Genomic DNA, 27,275 nt, shown 5'->3' with positions numbered 1-27,275 from the left:
GGTGTCAACCTGGTGAAACTACAACACAAGACTTACTTGCATGGTAAACAGTGGGAGGAGATCAACAGAGCCAATTAATTCCACAAACAACAGATCAGATAAAAAGCTCTCCAGCTCTTGCACATTGTTGTGAATGTGGTATCTGTCTCTTTCAGTCAGTACTGCAAAACTGAATCACCTGACTTGAAGGATCAATGGAAATTGAGAGTGTTCACACCAAAGATGGAGTCCTCTCTCAGACAGAATGATCTTGCAGCCATGTAATTAGTATCATGAAGACTGGAGCAGTCTAGAGCTGTGAGCTGCAAACTCCAAACCAGGTTTCACTTATCAATAAATGCCTCTTGTTCCTAACAAAGCCTGAAATCACTTGACGACACAATAATGGCATAACACAGTTGTAAATGGTGATGGGCAATTAAATGATTAAATGAAGATGGAGGCTCCACAAATACCTGAATTTTCAATGAAGGGGGAGTCCAGCACAAGGCTAAAGCAGTTGCAACCTTCAGCAAGAAATGTGATGTAGATGACCCATCTTGACTTCTTTCTGAGGCCCTCAGCATCATAGGACAGATCAAATCTATCAATTACCATCCCATCCACCTGCTCTCAATCATCAGTAAATGAAGCTCACCATCATCTTCTCAAGGGCAATTATGGATAGACAACAAATGCTGGCTTTGCCAGTGATGCCCACATCACATGAAAGAATAAAAAAATCTCTGGAAGTTCTGTTTGTCACATAGATCCCATAACTTTTGTTCTGTGTCAGGTCCTCACTGCAGAAAGATCATAGACATCTACATCTACTTATATGACCATGCCTTACCTAGATTTCCACCCATGTATTGATCAATGAATTAGGATTTTTTTGACACTAATCCTAAATTTTCCTTCTTTTTGATTGAATCAGTATTCCAGGCTCTTTTCCTGATATTTAGTTGTGACCAATTTTCCAGACCTATCTTTCCCTTACCAGTTACTATATATTTTTAGACATCTCACTCTCCTTTCATGTTGAAAAGCTCAAGTCAAAGGAGGATTGACATTTCAGGTACAGCTGAACCACTTGGTGTTTGTTCCTCTCTTCAATTAGATCATGAGTAAATTTACAGTTGTAAACCATCCTCATGGTTCAGGACAGGTGGAAATCTGACCTGAGAAATCAAGTTAAAATATCACGAAATCCTCATGTGCTTATTTGTTTTGTTATTCGCAGTGAAAGGTGCGGGCTCAGATCAGTCCAAGGGGCAGGCTAGAGGTAAAGAGAAGAATTGCATGCACGTCAAATTGAAAGAGATAAGGTTAATTAAAAAGGAAGCATTAAAATGAAAATTCTGAAAGGCTCAGAAGGCATTTTCTTCTCAGTCCTTGCTAAGCAGCAGGGGATTAATTAGTGGCAGGCAAATATGAAGGGAAAAGTAAACCTAAAGTAAAGATTTAAGTCACAAAGTGACAAGATAGCTCAGCACTCAACGCCTACCTGCTGGCTGTTAAAGTGGCAGTGGTGCTGCATGATGTCTCCCAAGGTCTTAGCAACTATGCAGCAGCATCTCAATAGGTCGACACTGCAGTATGCTTGTAACATGCTGCTGCTAAGTTTCATATCAAGCTGACAGTTACTATTCCTGCAAGTACCAACACTATTTGAAATATAAGCACAAATTTGTTTGCAGCAGTCTCTCTGCTGAGCCAGACATAAGATGACAGGTCCTTATGGTTTTGTTTAGGAATGTGTGCGAAGACTTACAGAATTATTTAATGGTGTCTCGAGAGGAAGGCCAATCAGGCAGGCTGGCTTTCATCCTGATCAGCTTTCTTTCACATCGTATCACAAGAAGTGGTGACACACCGTAAGTGGAAATTATAATCCATCCAGTTATGATAGATACTCATATATCCTACTGGCATAATGAGGAGTCTACTGATGCAGCTTGCTTTAAGTAGAGGAAGTACCATCCACTTTGGGTAGAATCTAATGAAGGGGGGTTGGGACTCGACTGCATTCCTGACTGCACCCTGATCCAGCTCCAAGTGAGAAGGGTGGAAGGTAGTCATGCCACCAGTAGCAATTAAGCAACCATTTATGGCCACTTAAGGGCCACATCTTACCATTACTGGATGGATAGGACACTCACAATCCAGGGAGACTGTTCAGCAAACCTTGCCAGGTTTACCAGCTGCCTGCCAGGCGCTCTGTGTCCAACCAAGAGACCCAATATCAAGAAGGGGGCCTGCTAAAATCCACATCTCCAGCCCTGGCTTTCCACTCCTTCACTCTTTCTGGCGATTTCCTCTCCACAACCTGGCCTGCCCATGTTTATCTCTGTCTGGGGATCTATGCTCAATCCTTTCTACAGGCCCAAGTTTAATATCAGCAGTTGCCACTGTTCCTACTCCTGGTGCCTATACTGATACTGTAGTTGTCAGGGATGGATTTTCACCCTACTAGAGACTTAATCAACAGAAAGGCCTGAACCTGTCCAGGTAAGTGTCTGATTAACTGGAAATTGCATTGGTTCTCTTGAAGAAAAAAGAAGCAGAGTTTCCACCAGCTGAACAGACTCTGATCATGCTCTTTAAATTCCATCCATTATGTCAGCCAAGATACACATGTATCAGCAGAAAAATATAAAGAAATTAGGCACAGAAGTAAGTCTTTCAGCTCTTAAATTGCTATTGTGCAATTTAATTGGATCTGTACCTCAAACCATTTAATCTACCTTTGCTCCATATCCCTTAATACCCTCACCTAACAAAAATCTATCTCAATTTTAAAATTTCCAATTTGAGTGTGAAATACAACCAAACAGATTCAGCAACTCAATTGGATCATCTATTCATCTTCTATACCCAAGAGAATACAAGCCTACTCTATACAACCGCCCCTCATATCATTCTGGTGAATCTGATGAACATATTTCAGACCAAAATGGGTAAATTTTGGTCTCTCAGAGAATGAAGGGATACGGAAAGTGGAGGGTGGGGAGAGTGCAATAGTAAGGATCAATAATTACAGTATTGGACAGCACAGTAGGTTCAAAGGGTTTATTTTTCATGTTCATACAAATCACAATTATTGCAAAATAAACATTCAGCCACTTAAAATTAACTTTTACAAGCGATTATTCTCATTTCTTCAGATTTTAATTATTGTTGGATATTTTTAAACATTAAAAAGTACTTTTCCTTTCTTTCACTTTATATAATTTGGCAATGAACTAAATATTACAACTTAAACATTTTGGATCAGACGTTTACTGCTTATTCATGGTTCCTGAATTTGATTGCAAAGATGACTAAAAGTTGTTTGCCCTGCTCACATAGATCCCTTTTGGAGACCGCTGCACTGAAATGTCTTTTGAATCCCACCAAGTTTCAATGCATCATCCCTTGAATGCCTATGGACAAGTCCAAGAATAATGAATGATGGCATCACTCGTTTGCTGCTAATGATCAGAGCATGATCAGGCCCATTAAGTTTAACACCGTTTACGAACTGGACTTTGCTTTCATTCACTTATCTTTATTCTGTACATCCTTTTAGTCTTGTTCCTGTCCGAGCCCTTCCCCAACTACAACAAGCTGCCCCAATGCACATCTTATCAATTTAAAGCTGTTTCAACAGTCTGAGTAATAATTTGAGCTGAGACCTGAATATCATTCAAACCCAAGTTATTGATGATATCTAGTTAGGGACCAATAGTTTGTTGTTTAAGGTGGACAAATTTTGAGATTCAACGTACTAGCTAAAAGAATAAAGGCAAGACTCCATGGGTTTTGATCAAACAAAAATAAACTTCACTATACAAAGTCGAAAAGAAGTAACAGTTTGCATTTTCTATATTGTGTTCCAATATTCAGTGTATGTGACACATATGAATTAACAAGAAAACTGTGGTCAAGCATACCGTATTGCACAATAAATGACAGATGTGACCAAATGAGTTTGTATGGATTTTCCAACAACCCACAGTGTTAGCCACACTGTGAGCCAACCAACCTCACTGAAACTGCTTCTCTCTCACGATAGTTTCCAATTTCACCTTTAAAGCTTTTGCTTTGGAATTCTCATCAAAAATTACTCTTGTGAGGGCTTCTTGTGAGTGCATTTCCATAGCTGTTTACACACTGAAGCCTATTTCTCTGGTCTTCTCTTTTCCTTAATTTAATTGGAACTGGTTTCTGTCCCCTGTCTTTGGTGCTGGATATCCGATGCTGAGAGATGCGCGCATGGCAAGAACACATGCACGAATCCCGCAAATCAGCAGTCACACAACTCTCCCAGCCCACCGCACTAAAAAAATTAATGCAGCAGAATGGGAGAATTGCCTCCTGTATTTCCTGATGGGACTCCAGGAAGATCAAGAAACTTTTGGATAAATAAAGCCATTCAACTCATCTTAAATCATCCAAAGAGAACAACCCTACAATCCTCCACTATTGGTTTTAATCATTTCTTAAATTATCCCAAGATTCTTCACTCCACTGCCCTGCCTAGAAGTTCATTCAAAGTTTTGAACACTCTGCACTTGCAACTCCTGAGATCTGTCCTAAATTTACCTTCGACAAGTATAAATCCTGCTCCCTTATCATAATGTCACTGTTTAATTTAAAGTACGCTTCCTGAGGCTATTTATCTTTTCCTCATCTGCCTCCAGATCTTCTGTTTGTCAGAGATAGTAGAGCTCCTGCAGGCAGATACATTTTAAGAATCTGAGGAAATGCTACACATACAAAATTAGCTAGAGATCAGAAACTTGGCTGAAGGCAGTGCAGCACTATTTGGCAAGCATAAAATTTACCTCACCTTTACAGTGTTCAGCTTTCATCCAGAAAGGGAACTTTATCCTGGTGTTTCTCTTGCAAAGGTCAGATCAAATTGTACATTTTTACAGAACAATGTAAAGTCTAAGAACCTAAGAACAGAAAGAATAAGAAATAGGCCATTTGATCCCTCTGCCCTTAAGGGGTGGCACAGTGGCACAACGGTTAACACTGCTGCCTTGCAGTGCCAGGGATCCAGGTTCAATCCGGCCTTGAATCACTGTCCATGTAGAGTTTGCACATACTCCCCCGTGTCTGCGTGGGTTTCCTCCGGCTGTTCCGGTTTCCTCCCACAGTCCAAAGTTATGTGGGTTAGGTTGATTGGCCACACTATATTCACCCTAGTGTCAGGAGGATTTACAGGGTAAATTTGTGGGATTACAGGAATTGGGCCTGGGTGGGATTTTGGTCTGCAAACTCAATGGGCCGAATGGCTTCCTTCTGCTCTGTAGGGATTCTATGATTCCTGCTCATCATCCAATCAGATCATGGCTTATCTGGCTGTGGCCTTAATTCCACTTTCCTGCCTGCCAGTATAACCCTTGACTCCCTTGTCAATCAAAAATCTGTCCAACACAAACTTGAATATATCCAATGGCTCAACATGCATTGCTCATCAGGGAAAAACATTCCAAACACTTACAATGTTTTGAGAGAAGAAATTTCTCTTCATCTTCATCTTAAATAGGAGACTTCTTATTTTTAAATCCCCCTTTTCTAGATTTCCTCACAAGAGGACATCTATTCAGTCAAGCCCTTTCAGAATTGTTAATGTTTCAATAAGATCACTTTTTATCCCTCTAAACCCCAATGAATATAGGCCCAAACTTTCTTCATTCGACAAACCTCTCATCCTCGGAATCAGCCTCGTGAACCTTCCCTTCCAATGTAAATATTTTCTTCCTTAAAGTAATCCAAACTGTACACAGTATTTGAGGTGGTCTCACCAATGTACAATTGTAGCAGGGCTTCCCTTCCTCCGTACCTTACCCTCCTTGCATTAAAGGTTAAAATTCTGTTTGTCTTTCTAATTACTTGCTGTACTTACATGCTGACATCTTTTGAATCATAATACTCCTAGATCTTTCTGTACTGCAGCACCTCGTAGTCTCTTTTCATTTAAATAATGTTCTACTGGTCTATTCTTCCTGCCAAAGTGGACAGCTCACATTTTCCACATGATACTCCATCTGCAATTTTTTTATGCACGTACTTAACCTATCAATATTCCATTGCATGCTTTTTGTATCCTCCTCAAAACTTGCTTTCCTCCCCATACTGGTACTGTCAGTAAAGTTGGCTACAATATAGTCAGTCCCTTCATCCATGTCATTCACGTAGATCACAAATAGTTGAGGAGCCAACAGTGATTTCTATAGCACACTACTAATTTCGGTTTTTCAACCTTACAATGATCCATTCATCCCGATCCTGCGTTTTCTGTTAATTAGCCCATCCTCTATCCATGCTAACATATGACCCCTTACTCAATAAACTCTCATCTTGTGTGGTAATCTCTGACGTGGCATCTTATCAAATGTCTTTGGAAATCGAAACATACCACATCCAACAATTCCCCTTAATCCATCCTGTTTGCTACATCCTTAAAGAATTGTAATAAATTTTTCAACATTATTGTCCTGTCACAAAACCATGTTGACTCTGCCTAATAGCAAGTGACTTGATAGAAAACATAGCTGGTCTGATTAGCAAGTGTCGGAATGATACTATGATTGCTGGATTGCAGATACTGATGAAAATTGTCAGAGAATATAGCAGGATATAGGTAGACTGGAAAAGTGGTGGAGAAATGGCAGATGGAATTTAATCCTTACAAATGCAAGGTGATGTATTTTGGTAGATCCAATTCAGATGGGAACTATAAAATAAATGACAGAACCATCAGGAGCATTGACACACAGAGAGATCTGGGAGTGCAGGTCCACAGATCCTTAAAAGTGGCAGCACAGGTGGAAAATGTGGTGAAGAAAGCATGTGGCATATTTTCCTCCATTGGCTGGGGCATCAAGTATAAAAATTGGCAAATTATGTTACAGTTATATAAAATGTTGATTAGGCCACATTTGTAATAGTGTCCAGTTCTGGTTGCCACACTACCAGGCCGACATGGAGGTTTTGGAGGTAGTAAAGAAAAGGTTTACCAGGATGCTGCCTAGTATGGAGGGTATTAGCAGTGAGGAGAGATTGAATGAACTTTGATTGTTCTCCTTGGAAAGATGGAGGCTAATGGGTGACCTGATGGAAGTTTATAAAATTATGAGGGGCTCATATAAGGTGAACAGTTGAAAGCTTTTTTCCTCAGGTCAGAAATGACAATTACAAGGGGGCACAAGTTCAAGGTAAAAAGGGAAAGATTCAGTAGAGATGTGCAGGGGAAGTTTTTTTTCAGAGGGCGGTGGAGGTGTCGAATGCACTACCAAGTGCAATGGTTGAGGCAGACACATTAGCAACATTTAAGATTTACCTGGATAGACACATGAACAGGCAGGGAATAGAGGGATACAGGCAGTTGGTCTAGATAGGACAATGAGATTGGTACATGCTTGGTGGGCTGAAGGGCTTGCTCCTGTGCTGCACTGTTCTTTGTTCTTATCTCTCCAATCCACAGCAGAGGTTGAGGTTATCTGCTGACTTACATACTCTGTTACCTAAGGTGACCTTAGTGCATGTGCACTGGGGGGCCGGGACCTGGAGAATCTAGACCTGGGACGGTGTAGATGGAGGTGGTAGGATTGAAGATGATGATAGGTGTGGGGCTTCAATGGGAGCTGCAATTTGAGAAGCATGGCAACTACAGGTGGGAATGTGTTTATTGTGGGAAAGGGTAGGGCTGGTGTTGGCAATCCTCAAGATGGCTGGGTGAGAGATGGAGCTGGAGGTGTGAGGGATGTGTGAGGGGGTCCTCCAGAGAGAGATGGATGGTGGCTCACTTACCCTGGCTGAACAAAGATGGAAGTTCATCTTCTTCCGACACTGCAGTCCCGCCCTTTTCTGCAGTGTATTTGCACTCACGAGGGCTGCCACTGCATCCCAGGCAGGAGTGGTGACCTTGCTGAAAGGCTTTCTGCTGGATGGGGTTACAGTGTATTCTGCCTCAGCTCCACTCCATCCAGCATTCTGGTGAGCAGTCTGAAAAGCAAGGTGCAATCTTCTTGGTTGTCATTCACTGCAGTCGTTGTGCTGGGGAGTTGTTTATCGTGATGCAGTTGTTATAGGCGGGTGAATCAGATGAAACATACCACAGGTGTGGCATGATTCCTGTGGGCATATATTTTTTTAAATGAGCCATAAGATTCGGTCCAAAATCTTGTCAGTGCCATCAGTGGGAATCATTCCATTTTTTGCACCATGACCAATACTGCCATTTTTCGGTAAGATTTTGCAGTCAGTTTTGGTCATCTGACTTAACATGACTCATTGTCATATTTTAGTTTGTAATCCTCCAATAAACTGGCCTCCATTGTTTTGTTACATTGATTCTGCTGCTGCATCTATCAAGAGATCGGATGTCATGATATGTCATGTTCATCTGTCTCACATTATTCTCACATCCACAGTAGCTTGTCTGCAACTGCTCTGTGGCATCCAATATGCAACTATGCCTTGGAAAACCGTTCTTTCCGCTGCTCTCTACTTTGCTCTCTGGAAGAGATTTCTGTAGCTTTTCAGCTCTGACCAAATGCCAAAATACTGACATTCCCTTTTCTGACTGTCACTTTTCAGAATTGTTCTTTGGTCTTACATCTCTTCATTTGTCTTATTGTCTGGATATAGAAGATTAAGTGTGCATTGCAGCATCCACATTTCAAAAGCTTTTATTTTCCCCACAGATCTTTACTGTCCAGGTTTATGAGGCATACAGGTTCTTATGTTCTTATTATGGATCGCACGTAACATGTTATGAGTTTTTTCCTTCATACAAACATAAGTTTTCTTGTTGTTAACACTAGCTTCAATTTCACAGATTTACTTCTGCCTATCTCTGTCTTTCTTCTGATTTGGCATCTCATCTACCATCTTCTATTATCAGACAAACAGACAAACTTATTTATTTGTTCCAGTGTCATACCATCCACTTCAATCTTCACTTTAGTTTCTTCTCATTAATTCTAACCAGCATTCTTTCTGTCTTTTTGCTGTTTGCACTCAATCCATAGTCTAAATTTCCAGATTTTACTTGATTTACAATATTTGGTAGGACCCCTTCTATGAAAAGGCAATATATAAATACCATTTGTGCTGTTGTTTCCAATTCAGCTGACCACATCATTTTCCTTTACTGCCTTCTGTTATTGACCTCTTTAGCACATCTGCAGTAATTTCTCCTCTCATGTTCTCATTATCACCTCTGGCATTCCCAAAGGTTCCATTATTACTCCCATTCATCCTCAGCAATACAGGATGAGTCTCAACAGGTATAATATTTATACTTGTCTGACAGCATCTCAGGAGAGAGAAAATTGAGTTAACATCTGAGTCTGCATGACTTCTTCAGAGCTCTGAAGGAGAGTCATATGATCTGGAAATGTCTCTATTTTCTCTCTCTACGGATGCTGCTTTTGTTTCGGACTCCAGTATCTGCAGTATTTTGTTTTTATTTATACTTGTTACCTTTGCTCCTTCAATTGCATGACTGTTGCTGTGTTACCTAATTGTCTGAATGACCAGGAAATCATGAACTACGATTTCTTTTAGTTTACAAAATCAAAACCATCCTGTTCCATTTCGAAAAGAAAGACTCGAATTTATGAAGTATTTTATAAACAGATTCACTGCAACACAGTTATTAATGAGAATCCGAACAAGTTGATCTGAGAGCTAAAGGATGAAGTGTCCAGATTGAGAGACTTGCTCTGCACACAGCGACTGGGAGACGTTATCAATTGTAAGCAACAATGTATCATTGAGTCACAGGCAATGGTTGAGTCTGCTCCCACAACGACTCTCTTTACCCCTCCTACTCTCTAAAAGCACCACCATTGTAGTACTTTTGAATATCGTCATTGTTGTAAAGTACATTTTTGCTTTAAGTGCCTTACTTTACCTGGTTCCATCAGCTCTTTCTCCAGCTGTTTTCTTGTCCTGACTCTAATAATATAAAGCCTTGATGCCTTATATGACCCTGAAATGAGCTTCACACTCTGGATCCAGTCCATTCGATATTCAATTACAGAACACCAGCTGCTGCTTCTTTTCCTTATGCCTACCTCACCATCAAAATCCTCATTCACTGCTTTATTATCTCCAGGGTTGGTGTATTCAGTGCTATCCCAGCTGACTCCTTGACCTTCACCACAAACTCTAATCCAAAACCTCATCCTCAATGACTTAACTCAAACAAATTCCCTATCTCAGCTTTTAACATCCTCTACTGGCTTCCCAACCTGTCTTAAGAAGTCTCTCCTTAGACTCATGCTACTGATTATGCGAAATACCCAGTGGACAGTCTCTGCTATTTAAATTAATGTTAATTTATTCTTGCCCTCCCCTAGCAATTAATAACAATACCTGCCATTGTCACATTACTGTATTCTTGCCTATTTATTAGTGATTGTCATTTTTAAAAGTGCAAATTTACTTTGTTTTAAAGCTTACTACTTCAAAATGAATCACTTCCAAATCCTTTCAGTGAAAAACAAATCAAATATCCCAAAACGTAATAAGGAACTTGAAAACAAATAGCTACCATGGCATTGCAATATTGACTATTTAATTGCTGGGATGAATTCTTTACTTTAAATTAGTTAATCTTTATGTGGCAATAAATTGCAAAATATCATACAATTGCCTCCAAGATGTGCAGGTTAGGGGAATTAGTGGCGTAAGTGCATAGGGTTATGGGAATAGGGTGGGAAGTGGGCCTGGCTAAGATGCTCTGAAGGAGAGTTAGTGCAGGTATGATGTGTCAAATAGCCTCCTTCTTCACTGTAGAGATTTGATGATTCTATGAAATGCATTTGTGTCTGTCCACAAATTTCAAAAATAGTAATTTTGTGGCTGCAATTTTACTTTGTGAAACATACAATACCGTCGGAGGGAAGGAAGTGATTTCACTCATCAGCAATGATGCTGCTACAAACATTTTCAATAATTAAAGCCAGAAATCTGACCTTTATGGAACCTGAATAATGCATACAAAGCCATCATTGAGCTACATTTAGGGAAAAATACATAGTAAAGAAAGAAGTCACACACAAACCATAGTTTCTTAAACTAAGTGTACATATACATTCAAATTGTCAAACAATAAAAGCCATGTTTAAATACAAATAGAAAATAGAACCCTAAAAGTATTAAGCTACCTTTATGTTTAAAGTATCATATTAATATTAGGTTGATAAAACAGATGGAAAAATGGATAGCACCATAACAAAATGTTCTCCCACCATAACTTGCATACTAGCCTGAGGAATATTAATATTACATTATAGAAATTTTAAGCAGTGATTAAAAAGAGGGAATAATTCAACACTTACCTTGCTCTTACAATTATACTTACTCTTTCATAAAACATTCAGTGGTTGTTGAAGTCATGAATCCTAATTTAGCTTCAGGGGCAATTGATGTTAGGTTAAGAAAAAAAATCTTCAAATATTTTGCAGAAAGGAATTCAATATTTTTCAAAATGAAAAAGCCCTATTAGGTGAAGTAAGACTTCCACTTTCTGAAAACTGTCACAGTGTAGACACTACCTCAAAGAAAAGTTTTGCTTACACCCATCATTGCACATGAATATCAAACAGCATCTGTGATTCCATCAGTATCAAGATTTCCCAAACCAACCATTTATGATCTTATGAGAGGGATTTCTAAGCCCAATTATCTTTCATTATGAAAGCTTTGAGAGATAGAGATGTAGGAGAATGCTGAGAATGAGAGAAAAGTAGAAAAATAAAGATTCATATATACACACACTCTCAGAGACAGACAGAAGGAGATAAGCGGTGGGGCAATCTTATCATCGCACCCTATTGGCTGATGAGCGGGGCGGGCCAGTAAAGTTGTGCGAAAGGCAAAAAAATCAGGGTAAAGCTGATACAGGTTCATGATCAATTTCTCACCTCTCACGGTCTTACTAGCACCAGATATCCAGTGAGGTCAGCCTCACGCCCATTGCTGGCACAAGGCTGAATCCATAATTTAAATCAAATTTGAATATATTTAGCATTGATTTAATGAGCCGAGAATGGAATTGTCCGAACTCACTTGCCTCTGTGGCCTCAATGGGAGATGTTTTCTCCAGCGAGGATCACAGCTGGCCTCCAGCAATGTAGACCAGTTGTGATAGCCTCACTGGTAGAACAGGAAGCCATTGAGACATCCCAGGAAGGTCGAGGCAAGTGGGAGTGCCCCTTGGGCTGCGCCAGCCTGGCACCCTGGTGCCCTGGTATTACCAATCCGGTATTCTGGCAATGCCCACTGGACACCAGACAGTGCCAAGGGTGCAGGATGTACTGGAGGCTGGTCAGTGATGGGATGCCCACTGCCACTCTGCATTGTGATTGGTATGGGGAACCTGTTGCCACTCTGCAATGGGATTGGTGAGGGGTGGGAGGGGACGATCAAAGTTGGCCGTGGTGGTGGTGGTGGGGGTTGGGGGGAGTTGGGGGGGCGGTGGGGGCAGGGTCAGGCATACCATGGGGGGAAGTCGGGCAGGAGCTCATGGGGGAGGGGGGTCAGTCAGGCAATCGTGAAGAGGGCCAGGGATGTATTTGCGGCGGTTGGGGGGTGGGGGGGGGGGGTGGGGGGGGGGTGGGTTGGGATGGTGGTCAGGTCGGCAATCGAGGGGGGTGGTGGTTAGCAGGCAATGGTGAGGGATTTGGAATGCCGTTCATGCAGGGGAGGGGGAGGATCGATCCAGGTAGGTGAGAGGGTTGTGAAAGGTCGCAGCCCCCCATTAGCTGGGGGGAGGAGGGGAGGCGGCTACATTTCTGAAGCTGCGTGCTTGTGGAGACCATGGAGGCAAGCTGAGAGCAGCAGAGGCTGAGTGACAGGTCCTTGCTGCTAGAGATGTGCACATGCTCAATACGCCCTCTGCTGCTCTCAGCTGGAATTCAGGTGACTTAAGCCCCGTTCCTTTCCCCTATAAGTGAGGAACTACTTCTGCTGATTTTTCATGCGCTGAATGCATCAGATGGCAGCTTTGAACTCACCCAAAAAAAAAGGATCTGAAACTCTCCCATTTTCCTACCCGTCCTGCACTTTGAATTTTTTTGGTAAGGTTGACCCCAAGGGGCATCATTTTCTTGGAAAATAGCAATTCGTCAGGTTCTGATAGAAAACTGTCATGAAACAGACAGGATTTCTCTCCAGCTCTTCTGGAATTTATCACAAAAAAAGGGGATTATTTTTATGCCAGCACCTCTGAGGGGCAGGGCCTAAAGATGCTGGCAAGGCCGTTTTACAAAGATCAGGCACCTTTTTTAAATTGAGGTTAAAGACTGCCCTCTCCCATCATCACTGGCCTCAGGGCATCAGAACCCCTCCACCACCACAATGCAAGCATCAGGACCACCCCACCTCTGCTCCAAAGCAGGTCCCCTCGCCCCCCCCCACAAATGGAGACGATCCCCTCCTCCGACCATCGTGACTCCCCTGCGTAACAGGAAGCCCTTATTGGGGTTATCTATAGGCCCTTCCTCTGGTCCTGATCCTGGCCCCACGCCAATTGTGCCAACCTGACAGTACCCAGTTATTTCCCTCACTACCCAGGCACTATACTCACTTACCAGACATCCGGGCTGGTTTCTGTTTTTGGAAACCAGTAGTGTTTCTCGCCAGTGTGATGTCATGCTGATAGAGGGAAAGGAAATATACAACGAACCCAGGGGGTAACGAGTCAAGTTGTTTCAGCATATTTAAATCTATTTAAATCAATGGTAATCTGGTTCACATTCTCACTGGACATGAACCTGATTAAGTCGCCAACAGGGGGCAGGGAGGATCTCATTTTGAGATCCCCCAGCCGCAAATCCCATTATAGAAACATAGAAAGTGGAAGCAGGAGTAGGCCATTCGGCCCTTTGAGCCTGCTCCATCATTCATTTTGATCATGGCTGATCATCAGATTCAATATCCTGATTCCGCCTCCCTCCCCCCACCCCGCCATATCCCTTGACCCCTTTAGCCCCAAGAGCTATACCTAATTTCTTCTTTAAAATCACACCGTTCTGTGGCCCTCTGGCGAGGGTTTCTGACCATAACAGGCCCGGAAAATCCCAGGCACAGAGAGGGAGTTGCAGAAGGGAACACATACACACTCATAGACAGAGGGACAGAGAGGAATGGACAAAACACACACATACATTCATCTGTTTTTATGTCTGGGATCTTGGATTTGACTCAGACTGAAAGATTAGATTTAAGTTTTACTGCAGGCAATGTTTTTCAAGTTTTAGTCTCTGTTCTGTATTTAAAGCAGTGCTGAAACCAAAGAAAATCTTGTTTTGAGAATTGTTTTGGGATAATACTGTACAACATAGGTCACATTATACATAATCCGAGAAAATGGAGCTATATTTTCTGTTTTGGTACACAGATAAAACAGAAAACTTATTGCAAGGACTCACCATTGCTGACAATTTTGGCCCATTGAGTTGTGCATTCATAATCGCATCATTCACTAATAAATGGAGATTCAGCAAAACTTGTTCTATGTCATAAGTTCCCTGTATTCCATTTGACAGTTCTTCCAGTGATCTGATATATTCCCGCCAATGTCGATCAATTTCTGCCATATTAGCAAGGCATCCTCTCATCACATTCAGGCAATAGCCCATGCATGGCTTACGATTAGTCAAGCCATGGCAATGGGAACAGAACTGCATCTTTAGCAGAGCTCTGCTGCATTCTTTGGTGTACTGCAAGTGGTCAGTTGTGTTGATAACTTCAATGCCTAAATTTAAGGCCTGTAGGAACATATGACTAGCCATAAGAGATTTTGTCATTTGACTTGTCATTAATTTTGGAAGATGACCAAATGGATTTAGGTCCTTCCTTGCCATCCGTACGCACTCTGCAAAGTCCGAGGAGATGTCAGTAAGAGCAGGATTGATTAGATGATTATAGACCAATGGAAAGAGACTGTCAAAAAATCTGTTTATAAATTCATCGACATTTATCTCAGAGCCAAAAATGAAGAGTGCAACATCAGTAAAGAGTTCTCGAATTGGTGCAGCTGTCTGAAAAGCCATGTTCCGGTAGGTCGTTCTGAACAGCATCTTTGTGTTGTTTTCTGCATGGCGAATTATATTCTGAAATGTCTCTGCAATAAAATGGATAAACAGGTAAATCATTCAGTTCCAATAATTTCACCACATCTGACAATATAAATTCATTTTTATCCTCCCTACATGTTCTGTAAAAGTGTTCGACTTTGACAGCAATTAGCAAGTTGTATTCAACGCCATTTGAAAATACCTTTTCCAAACTTAGTGGAGGCCAAAATATGAAACAACTTGGTACAACCTAGAAGCTGAATTCCAACTGGCATTCCTTATAGATGGTCTTTTCATATTCCCTATAAAACAATTGAGGACATTCTGCATGGTGTTGTAAGGCACTATTATTGTGCTAGATGGGATAGATTCAGAGCACATCTAGCAACCCTTATTTGGGCATCTGTGACATACATGGGCCATCAGCAGCAGTAGAATTGTATTCAACCTATAAGCATCTAGCAACCTGTAACCTCATGGGTCTGGCATATTCCATTACCATCAAGACATCAGACTGTCATCCCCCCAGGGTTGGCCTCAGGTCTCCAGAAATTGAAGATCAATCTGCAGGACAATGCTGTATGCAATCCTGCAGAAAACTCACTGGGACATCAAGAAGTGTTTTTGTTAATTTTCTTTTTACACTTCTCTTTAGAAGAACTACAAAGATTGAAAATTGGAGGGAAAAAAGGCTGTTTGGCAAACAATCAAGCCTCATCCAATTGGATAACAAGTCTTTTTGTTTTCCACTTGGTGTGGGAAGGCAGTGTCCCTTCAGTGTTGGCTGACTAATTACTGTGCTTAGGGGCAAGTCATGAGATGAAACATCAAGCAACACACTTTATCTCAGTTAGCAAACTTATTAAGATAGGAAAGCTACCCTGCCTCAATCAGAAATGTAGAAAACACCACAGAAATAAAACTAGACATAGCTAAAAAAAAAAGCCTAATTGATGAAACTACAGTGTAAGACTACATGCATGTTAAAAAGCAGAAGAATTATGTTGTAGACAGGGCTAAGTGATCTTACAAACAACAGATCAGATCAAAATTCTGAGCTCCTACCATTGCCAAATGGTGGTGGGCAGTGAAACAACTAATGGAGGAAGAAATTCCTATTACTCCCCATCCTCAAAAGATATGAATCCAACAAAGGACAACGTAGGTGTTACCACTGATCAGAAATTAACTGTGACTACAAGGACAAATCAAATATTTGTTTATTTATTAGTGTCACAAGTAGGCTTACATTAACACTGCAATGAAGTTGCTGTGAAAATCTCCTAGCCACCACACTCCAGTGTCTGTTCGGGTACACTAAGGGGGAATTTAGCGTGGCCAATCCACCTAACCAGCACATCTTTCGATTGCGGGAGGAAACTGGAGCACCCAGAGGAAACCCGCACAGGCACAGGGTGAATGTGCAGACTCCGCACAGACAGTAGTCCAAGCTGGGAATTGAACCCAGGTCCCTATCATTGTGAAGCAGCACAGTTAACCACTGTGGCACCTTGCCATCCCCTGCAACTGCACTTGAAAGAAAGTGCACTGGCTGTGATTATGTAAATATTATGCTTCCTCACAGCAAATTCTGAAATTATGCCCTGAAATTTATATGATTAGGTGAATGATTAAGAATTCTCTTCAACATAAATGTCATTGTAAGTTGAGCATAACTGGTTCCAAAGAAACATTTGGTGTAAAACTCAATACCTGCTGCTGGCCCATTTATGTCATGGTATCGTCTTGAAAATGGAACTGGATGAAAGTATAAGTTTTATTTTACAACGTAACATTGTGTGCCAAAAAACATTTTACAGCAATACAAACAATAATAGAAGTTTGAATATTTAGTGAACAATCAAGTGCAGACAATTACCCATGTTTAATTTATCTTACCATGCAGAATTACACATATTTAAATAGCAATAATCAAATCTCAAGGAACTGGCTGCATTTTTGTAAGCATTAGTCTTAACCCTTCTCCCAACATCAAACATATTTTGTCAGTACTCTGGTACCTTTTGGAGCTAGCTTCACAGTTCACGGTGCAGCAGTGAACCTCCCTTGATCTTTTGATGTCTAATTGTATGTCAGAAGTTAGTACTTGCAGTTAAGTTGGAAACCTCAAAAGGACAGAGTAACAGATGAAGCCCATGAAGGAGGGGTATGTACATTTTTCATATAACTTTATCTCCTTAAGTTTACAAACATACATTTTCTAACAGCCAAAAAGGTATTGTAAACCTATTTTTGGACTCAACCAATGTTTTTAATGAAGCAACAGATATCAGAGGCCCATTACAGCCACGGTTTATATGAAGCGTTCATTCTTCTGTATTGCTTAATCTTTCAACAAACTCATCAAGCAAGTGTTGCCTTAGATTTAATTTACTTTGTTAATTATGCTATCCACTATTGTAACTATTCGAAGTTTATTAGTAATGTCTTGAAGAGAAAAACAAGAAGACTAACTTCTCAATTTCTTGTCATCATATTTTGATGCTTAAAATTCTCGGTTAGAGGTAGACTGAAACAGAAATTTAATGTTGAATTACAGTAATACCAATAAAGGCACTACACAGTCCATCATTTCCTTGTAACACCATCAGAATGTTATCATGTCCTGACAGCATATTCAGAAAGCTGTCCCCTATTCTATTCAACATAAATCATCTGACTCAAGCTTTGATGTTTACCATTAGCCGTGTATCTGTACATTCATCAAAGGTATAATTAGGCTGACAGCGTTACAATATCATTCTGAACTTTATTATTGAAAGAACACAGCAATCAATTCACTGTGTACAATTATTTCCTCAAGTTTGCATTGACATTATGCAGGCAGTCATTTTGCTTCTTGCCAGTCAATGTCTTTCAACGTGAATTATTTTGAAATAAAATATAAATGTAAAATAACAACTGGATAACATATTGAGCTGTCTGGACTGAGATGTCAGGAAAGATCTTAGCTTTTATAAAAGCACAAGATCATATTGAAAACTATGGGTGAAATTTTATTGAAACTGACCTGCTCACAGCAGTGGGGATAGGCCAGGAGTGGGTCAGGAACACATTTGTTTGATCTGGAACTTTATCTTGGCTCTTTAACCTCCCAGCCACCTGACGAAAGGACAGGCTGTCCTGAAAGCTTGCGGCTTTTGCTACAAATAAACCTGTTTGGACTTTAAACTGGTGTTGTGGGATTTCTTTCTCTTTAACCTAGCCAGGGAATTAGCATCCTATTTCTGGGTTTTCAATATAGGGATGTTTGCTGATTGGACCATTTGCAACTACTCAGATACTGAAGCGGTCTGTGCTCTCATGCAGCAAGTTCTGGTCAAGAGGCTTGGAATTCTGCCATGAATAACTCACTCCGCAAACCCTGTGCAATAAAGGCAAGGCACAAATCTGGTGCATGATGAAGTACTCTCCACTAACCTGGAAAAATACAGCTCCAAAAACAATCAAGCAGTCCAACACCAAAAATAGCCCACTTTATCGGCCACCTCAAATGGTCACTTCCTTCACCTGCACATGGCAGCAGCAATGTGGACCATCCACAAAATGAAATGCAGCAACTTACCAAGATTCCTTCAACAGCATCTTCCAAACCCATGGCCTCGACCAACTAGAAAGATAAGCAGATGCATGGAACCACCACCTGTAACCTCCGCTCCAAATTACATGCCATCCTGATTCAGAATATATCACTTTTGGGTCAAAATCCTGGACTAACAAGAAGGCAGCTCACCACCATCCTCTCTATGGCAACTCGGGATGGGTAATAAATTATGGCCAGGATTCTTCCACCTCGCTCACCACTGCAATTGTGGCAGGTGGGTTGTGGACAATGTGAAGGCCCATTGACAGATGGGTGGGAATTTCCAGTTTTTAGACCAGCGCAGCAAAGAATTCTGCCCTATGCCTTTGCCAGCACATTTACATCCCAAGAACAAACAAGAAGAGGTCAGGAAATATGTATAACATGCCATTTTCAGGTGTCAGCCAATAATGTCTGACTTGCATTAAGGCCCAACACATCCTGCAATTTTATATAAGAACATAACATAAGAACATAAGAAATAGGAGCAGGAGTAGGCCATCTAGCCCTTCGAGCCTGCCCCGCCATTCAATAAGATCATGGCTGATCTGTCGAGACTCAGTTCCACATTCCCGCCCTCTCCCCATAACCCTTAATCCCCTCGCTTATCAAAAACCCATCAACCCGCGTCTTAAAAATATTTAGCGAGGTAGCCTCCACCACTTCAACGGGCAGAGAATTCCAGAGATTCACCACCCTTTGAATGAAGAAATTCCTCCTCAACTCCGTTCTAAACCGCGCCCCCTTTATCTTGAGGCTGTGCCCCCTAGTCCCACTATCCTTTCTGAGCGGGAAGAGTCTCTCCACCTCTATCCTATCCATCCCATTCATCATCTTATACGTCTCAATGAGATCTCCCCTCATTCTTCTAAACTCTAACAAGTACAAGCCTAGTTAATTCAGCCTCTCCTCATAGCTCAACCCCCTCAACTCCGGTATCAGCCTAGTAAACCTCCTCTGCACTCCCTCCAAGGCCAAAATATCCTTGCGTATGTACAGCACCCAAAACTGCACACAGTACTCCAGCTGCGGCCTCACCAATGCCCTATACAGCCGCAGCAAGACCTCCCTACTTTTATATTCAATCCCCCTCGCTATGAAGGCCAGCATCCCATTTGCCTTCCTGACCACCTGCTGCACCTGCAAGCTGGGTTTTTGCGACTCATGCACAAGGACCCCAAGGCCCCTCTGCACCGTCACTTGCTGCAGTTTTTCGCCACTTAAGTAATAATCCTTCCTACCATTATTCCTACCAAAGTGGACCACCTCGCACTTGCCAACATTAAATTCCATTTGCCATTTCCTGGCCCATTCACCCAGCTTATCTAGATTCTTCTGTAGACTCTCCACACCCTCCGCACAATTTGCCATTCCACCAATCTTGGCGTCATCAGCAAATTTCGACACCCTACACTCGGTTCCCTCCTCCAGATCATATATATAAATGGTAAGTAGCTGAGGCCCCAGCACCGACCCCTGGGGCACTCCACTAGTCACCATCCGCCAATCCGAAAAGCACCCATTGACCCCCACTCCCTGCCTCCTATTTGACAACCAATCCTCTATCCACGCTAACACCCTACCCCCAACTCCATGTCCCCTGACCTTCTGCAATAACCTCTTGTGAGGTACCTTGTCAAACGCCTTCTGAAAATCAAGAAAGACCACATCCACCGGCTCTCCTCTATCCACCGCCCTAGACACATCCTCATAGAACGCCAGTAAATTTGTCAGACACAACTTCCCTTTAACGAAACCGTGCTGCGTCTGCTCTATCAAGCAATTCATCTCAAGGTGCCTCGCTATTTCCTCCTTGATGACGGATTCTAACATTTTACCTACAACAGACGTTAAACTAACCGGCCTATAATTCCCTGCCTTTTGCCTGGCACCCTTCTTAAACAACGGCGTAACATTAGCCGCTTTCCAATCTTCCGGCACTTCCCCGGAATCCAGCGACGTCTGGAAAATAACCACCAAGGCATCCACTATCACCTCCGCCATTTCTTTCAGAACCCTCGGATGCATTCCATCCGGTCCTGGCGGCTTGTCCACAATCAGCCCCCCCGCCCCAGTCTGTCGAGCACCGCCTCTCTCGTAACAGTAATGTCATTAAGACCCTCCAGTCCTACCACCTTTCCATCTCTAACACCCGGCAAATTATTCACATCCTCCTCCGTGAAGACAGAAACAAAAAAGTTATTCAGGACCTCAGCCATATCCCCATCCCCTACCACTAAGTCCCCCTTCTCATCCTCTAAGGGACCAACGTTCACCCTAGCCAGCCTCTTCCTTTTTATATATTTATAAAAACTCTTGCTATCCTTTTTTATATTAAGCGCTAGCCCAGCTTCATAGTTTCTCCTGCCCTTCTTTATCAACTTCTTTGTCAATCTTTGTTGACATTTAAACCTCTCCCAATCCTCTTCTCGCCCACTACTCTTAGCTACTCTAAACGCCTCCGCTTTTAATTTAACACTTTCCTTCACCTCCTTCGTTATCCACGGCTTATTACCTCCTTTATATTCCTTTATCTCCAGGTACTTCCTCAAATATCCATCTGAACAGCAAACACTCCCACTCTCATCCTATTGTTAACGTACACCCATTGGTCACAGTTACTCTGCACAAATGTTATCATTCTTTTCTTCTCCACAAATTGCACCACACACTCATAACTGTCCGCATGCTTGCAGAATAAAATTATCTAATACCAGGGAGAGGCAGAGAGGTAGGTTCCATGTGAATATGCATGGATTGCTACAGTAAAGAAACACTGTTTAGACGTCAGATATACGGCAGTCATTTTATGCATGCAGATGGAGAGATGAGGGTTGCTTACAGACCTGGTGACAGCATTAACTTTCATACTTCCATTTCACCCTTAAGCATCACTCATGCTGAGTTAATGTCACAACTGACTAAAAAGTCTTGATGCACACTTTGAAGCATTTGAACCCTTTCCTATATTAGCACTAAATCAAAGCAGAGTTTTATGATTCCCCCACAGGTGGATTTTCAGGTGGGGGAGAGGCCTGTAAAATCTCTTTGGTGGCCTTCCCACTCTGCTTCCTGCAATTTTACAGGTGGCAGGGAAGAGGCTTAGGTCAATCTATCCAACCTTGACAGCACTGAAGCCTTTAAGTGACCAAGTGATGACACCATAAGGCACCAAAATGAAAACAATCTTCGGACCCAGGTTTCAGCGATTCCTCCCTGAAGAATCTTCTCCTGGCTGTCCCGAAAAGGCAGGAGGTCCTCTTTCCAAGAGATAGGAGCAGGAGGCCATCCTACCTGACTACACTGGCCTCGGAGAAGGTCACTGGGCAAGATATTGTCCATAGTGCCAAAAAAAGGACTGCTCTACAGTGCAGAAAATGGATGAATTATCTTTGACACCACCTTTGACCTTCCTCCAGTACCCCTTCTCCTCAAGGAGTCAGAGAGGGGTGATCAGGCATCCACAGGGAGGACAACTGTCAGCCAGTCATCTGGGGGCAACATGCAAGACACTCCAAGAATGACTTGTTGCTCTACTTCCTTCTGCTAGTGATCCCATCATCTCCAGTACATCAGTTCAAGGAGGTTGCACCTATACCTGAGCAGAAAACAGACCATAGTGCTCAGCAGGCTGCCTCCTAGCTCCGCTGCAGATATCAGGACTGCACCTAGATGTTGCAGAAGGGTTAGAAAATTATAAAGTATTGGTGGCATACATGTTCATTCATCAGATATAGTTGTCACCTTTGGAAATATATGTTGAATCTAACTATTTCTAACTGTTATGGATTCCATTTTTTATTCTATTTGCTTCATTTTGCACTCATTTAAGTGACAAGGATGCAGAAGTGGGAGGTCCAGAATGTTGCCCTGAACACAGCCCCATCAGATTTCCATTTACATAAATGCACACACATTTTCATCATAGTGAGTAGTCTATGATTTCACATCAGGCAATGTACATCATTTGTGCCAATACACCTGTCAGCCAATTATCACAGGCATTTATGCTTTGGGCTTGAGAGAATTGTTCATTGAGATTATTGGTTTAACTGTTGCTGTTGCACTGATAGCTGTTGTTTGTGGATAGCACAAGTAGTCGTTGTGATTTACATTAAATCCATAAGTCCAATATGTCATTTAGGATGTCTTTTACTGTGGGATCAACTATTTTTGAGAACTGTAATATAAGCCTTCAAAGCCCATTGGCTTACATGTCTTTAAGCGGGAAAATGTGCCTGCATTTATGGTTCAACGTCCCTCCTTTTTGAGTTCTTATTCTCTGCATGCATGACATTGAGTTAACTAAATAAGGATACAACAAGCACCTTAGATTTGACTGCAAGAGCAATTAGAATATTTGATTTAAGAGGTATGTGTTATTCTTGATGGACTTAGCTCTATATCAAAGCTTTAAGTGGTCCTTGGGTAAAGGCACAGCAGTCAACTCAATGTGGAATTCACTGCATAACAGAGCTTTGATTGACTTTGGTTATACAGAGTGGAATGGTTTTGTGAACTGTACCATCTTGAAGACAATGATGCTCTCATTCTGATGCAAATAAGAATCTCTTAAGGTCTCAGCCAGGTCCATGCAGGAAAGAACTACTCATTGGCTGTTGTGTCAAGAATGATTGCTGACCCAAAGGTTTCACTCGAATGCAAATATCATCTAGGACGGAGACTTGTCAGATTTCTGGCAATTGCAGGGTCCTGTACGATTGTACCACAGCCAACCAAGGATAATGCAATAATGAGCGTAGACAATAATAAATCAAATCAAATGGATGCTAGCAATGACTGGGGGAGGAAGCTAATCACATGTTGATGGAGGACATTTTCAAGGGAGAGGACCTTGCTCAAACTTGGAGAAGTGTCAAAGTCAATGTCATAGGCACCTTTGCATTACAATGATGTGGTAGCCTACATTTGCCAACTTCTCCATGAAGAACTCATAATAGAACGATGTGGAAGGCATCCCATGCACTAATAGGGCTAGATCTTCGGGATGCCCAAAAATACCAGCTTGGCAGATGGTGCATTCACTGTTCACATAGTGCTGCAGAAGAGAAATTCAATTCTGCCCATAGAATCACAAGGTCCTTGGCTCCTGAAAATTTGTTTCTGATGTATGGACTGGTCATGTAGGACTCTCCAATCACATCACACAGTGTGTTCTGGGTCATCATTGTTTGCTGTGCCTTGCATAACATTATGCTGCAAAGGGAGATGTGTTTCCTGAGGGAGACATGGAGGAGTGAAACATCTCCTCACGTGAGGAGGACATTGAAGAATTCTGAGGAGAACATGGATACAGATAAGCCACATGAAGAGGCCATCCCATGGGAATGACATAGCAGACATGCCTGTGATAATCTGGCAGCCACCAGCACATACAAGACACATTCTCACACAAGTTAGTTCCTTTCACCTTCACTGTATGGAAGGCCCATCATCTTCTAACTCAGCAAGAAATTTTCCTGAAAATTCAGTGTACTCAGGATGCTTCTTGTAGTATCAATGCTTACTGTCTGGTATTCTTTGAATTTTTTCCTATTCAGGATCACCTTTTACTTCTTGTGGCCCTCTCCCTTTTGCTGCTCAGGTCATTGCTCCTTCTGGACCTGTGCCAGTCTGTTCTCCTGATGTCCACATACCCTTTGCCCTTTGCTGACCTGACTCCACCTCTTCTCAAGGCCACATGCATCCTTACTTTCAGAGACAGTCCCCTCCCCCACCGACCATAGGCCCTTCCATGAGTTTAAAATTACTGGCACCAGATCCAATTGCTTCTCCTGAAAGTAATTATGCCCTTTGCTTTCACTATGATGCTTTGAACCCCCAGAATGAAATGCCTTACTTGACTTACCAAGCCCCACATATCATTCTTTGCCTTCATTGCCCAGAGAAGCCTTCTTCCACCTCAGATTGAATCTGAGACATGTGTGGCATGAAGTCCTTCTAACAGGATTTGAACAGTGGCCTCATTCCTTGGGTAGTTTCTTAAATATGCCCTCAATAGTATGTTGAGCTTGCCTCCACTCCCTCTGGACTCCCTCCTCCTCGGTCCTGCCTCCATCTTACCCGTTCCTTATGATTCTTCTGTCCGCGTCCATCCTTGACACAGTTTGTGCTACAGGCACCCAATACATATCACCAGTGGTGTAAAAGGAAGATGAAAGTAATCTTTACTGACCTCTAAGTTGTAAATGAAATGAAACTCACGAGATGCATACCACTTTTACGCAATTGTAACATGGGGGGAGGTGTGTAATCACAAAAACGGGAGAGAATTGTGCTTTTCTTTCAGGCGAGTTAAAAATCGATTCAAATGAAGCAAGATCTGTTTCCCGCCAACTGTGTGGGTCTTAGTACACCGAAAGCCAGCAAATTGCAGTGCAGGGCACCATTGCACATGTGCATATCTCTTTGTTCTGTGCAATAGAGATCTATAACTGCCTGCCTCCAGCTACCGCTGGTCTCTGCAGCCAGTCACTCCCCCCTCCCCCCACCCCTGGTTATAATACATCTGTGCGGCCAATACTTCCCCCTGCCACATGGACTGATTATTCCCCCCTCCCCTACATGGACCGGCCAATCACCAGTTGCAGAGGTTGCAACGCCCCTCCCTTACCCACCCACCTCGATAGTGGTTCCAGAGTGCACAGTGCTTGCACCCCCCAATCGGCCTGTCCCCTTCAGGCCCCACCTCCTCCCAGTTAACCACACCCTATTAGACCCTGCCCATGCCTAGTGGGTACTGCCAGTGTGCCAGGCTGGCAGTAAGGGTGCCAGTCTGACACTGCCAGGATGCCAGGGGGCCTCAATGGTGAGGCCATTACATGACTCCATTGATGGGGACCATATGTGATCCTCACCTATGATGTCCTTCACCGGTGAGGCCGCAGAAGCAAGTGAGCCTGGAAGATTGCATTCCAGGCCTACTTGTGGTATTTAAATAATATTTTAAATAGAATTTAAACATTGAAATCAACCTTTTCGGGTGTGAGACTGATTTCGCTGGATATCTGGTGCCAGTAAGATCCCGAGAGGCGTGAAATCGGGCATGAACCTAATTTCTCAGCTCTCTTGCATCTGAACAAAGCACTGCTCAGGCAACTTCACCCTATGAAGGCAATGGAACAGGTGACAGCAAGCATGCCAAATGCCAAGGTGTTCAGCATTCTCAATGCAAAATGTGAATTCCGCAGACCCCGATGGATGTGGAATCCTCAAAACTAATCACATTCATGTCTCAGGTAGGCAGATATAATTTTCTTCATATGCCCAATGGGATCTCCACATCCTGTGAGATTTTCCACGGTGCATGAAGCAACTCTTTACAGGCCAACCTTGAGTGATCATTGTTGATGATATCAAGGTTTGGGTTAATACTGTGCAAGAACGTGATGCATGTCTTTATCTTGTCCGTGACAGATTCAGGACCATCCAAATAAAGCTGAAAAATACAGTTTCAGGTTCAACCAGGTGCCTTACCTGGATAGATGATGGTGTAAGGTCTGATCCAGCTAAGAGAAGAGCTATAACAACAGCTGATCATTCCTGTCGATAAGCAGGCTTTACAGCATTTTCTTGGGATGACAAATTCGGGGCGAATATTTCACTCATAAAGGATTATGAATATTGTAATCAGCCTTGGGCCATTTCTCAGGGGGAGGCTCGTTATGTCAATAAAAGTAGCCTAGGAAGATCATAACTGACCAGATGCTGGGCCCAATTCTGATTTCTGGCTTCCCGCTTACATTTCCTGCCTCTCCAAGCTATTTGACTAGCCTAGTGGGGCGGGCAAATTACACCCATTATCTTTGTAGGTTTATCTATAGTTATAGTGGGACGACTGAACTTCTCCATCAATTTCCTTACTGGGACATCGAATGGTGCTGGTAAAAGCACAACACAGCAGTCTGCAAAACACTCAAACAAGTACTTGCAGCCTCACCAGTATTATAATACTTTGATGTTCGAGGTCCTGTTCCCACATTAGTAGACACTCCCCAAAATGGATTTGGTGCAGTCTGCATCCAGAATGGTAGACCTTTGCTTCAAGGGCCTTCAGTGGCACTGAGACTCATTTTGCATAAACTAAAAAGGAACTTCTTGCTTTAGTTTTCATTGCCAGAAATGTCATGCCTTCATAGACGATCAGCCTACAACTGAAACAGATCAACTGAAACGGACTGCACAACCTCAAACAGCCTGCAGCAAACTACTTACCTTCAGGAGAACAGTGACCACGACATCACACAATCCTGCCACAGCAACCTCTGCAAGTCGTGCCAGATCATCGACACGGATGCCAACATCTCACATGAGAACACCATTCACCAGGTACATGGTACATACTCTTGCAACTCAGCCAATGTTGTCTACCTGATACGCTGCAGGAAAGGATGTCTCAAGGCATGGTACACTGGGGAGACTATGCAGATGCTACAACAGATGAATGAACACAGCTCGACAATCACCAGGCAACAGTGTTCTTTCCCTGTTGGGGAACATGTCAGCAGTCATCTGCATTCGGCCTCTGATCTTCAGTTAAGCATTCTCCAAGGCGGTCTTCATGATACATGACAGTGCAGAGT

The 27,275-nt window shown here is 42.4% G+C and overlaps 1 protein-coding gene across 3 annotated transcripts in view; it reads right to left on the bottom strand.

Annotated features, from left to right (window-relative positions):
- Window positions 1-27,275, bottom strand: part of gpc5a (glypican 5a) — a 1,078,596-nt gene that overhangs the window by 760,560 nt on the left and 290,761 nt on the right. For all 3 annotated transcript variants that reach the window (XM_080198140.1, XM_080198142.1, XM_080198143.1), the window contains exon 3: window positions 14,421-15,115. In XM_080198140.1, coding sequence (XP_080054266.1) covers window positions 14,421-15,115 — 695 coding nt within the window. The remainder of the gene's footprint in view (window positions 1-14,420; window positions 15,116-27,275) is intronic.

The sequence above is a fragment of the Carcharhinus amblyrhynchos genome, chromosome 10, assembly GCF_965287045.1.
Source record: "Carcharhinus amblyrhynchos chromosome 10, sCarAmb.v2.hapA, whole genome shotgun sequence".
Classification (NCBI taxonomy): domain Eukaryota; kingdom Metazoa; phylum Chordata; class Chondrichthyes; order Carcharhiniformes; family Carcharhinidae; genus Carcharhinus; species Carcharhinus amblyrhynchos.
Note: the sequence above shows the minus strand (reverse complement) of the source record. Positions and strands in the feature narration are given on the sequence as shown.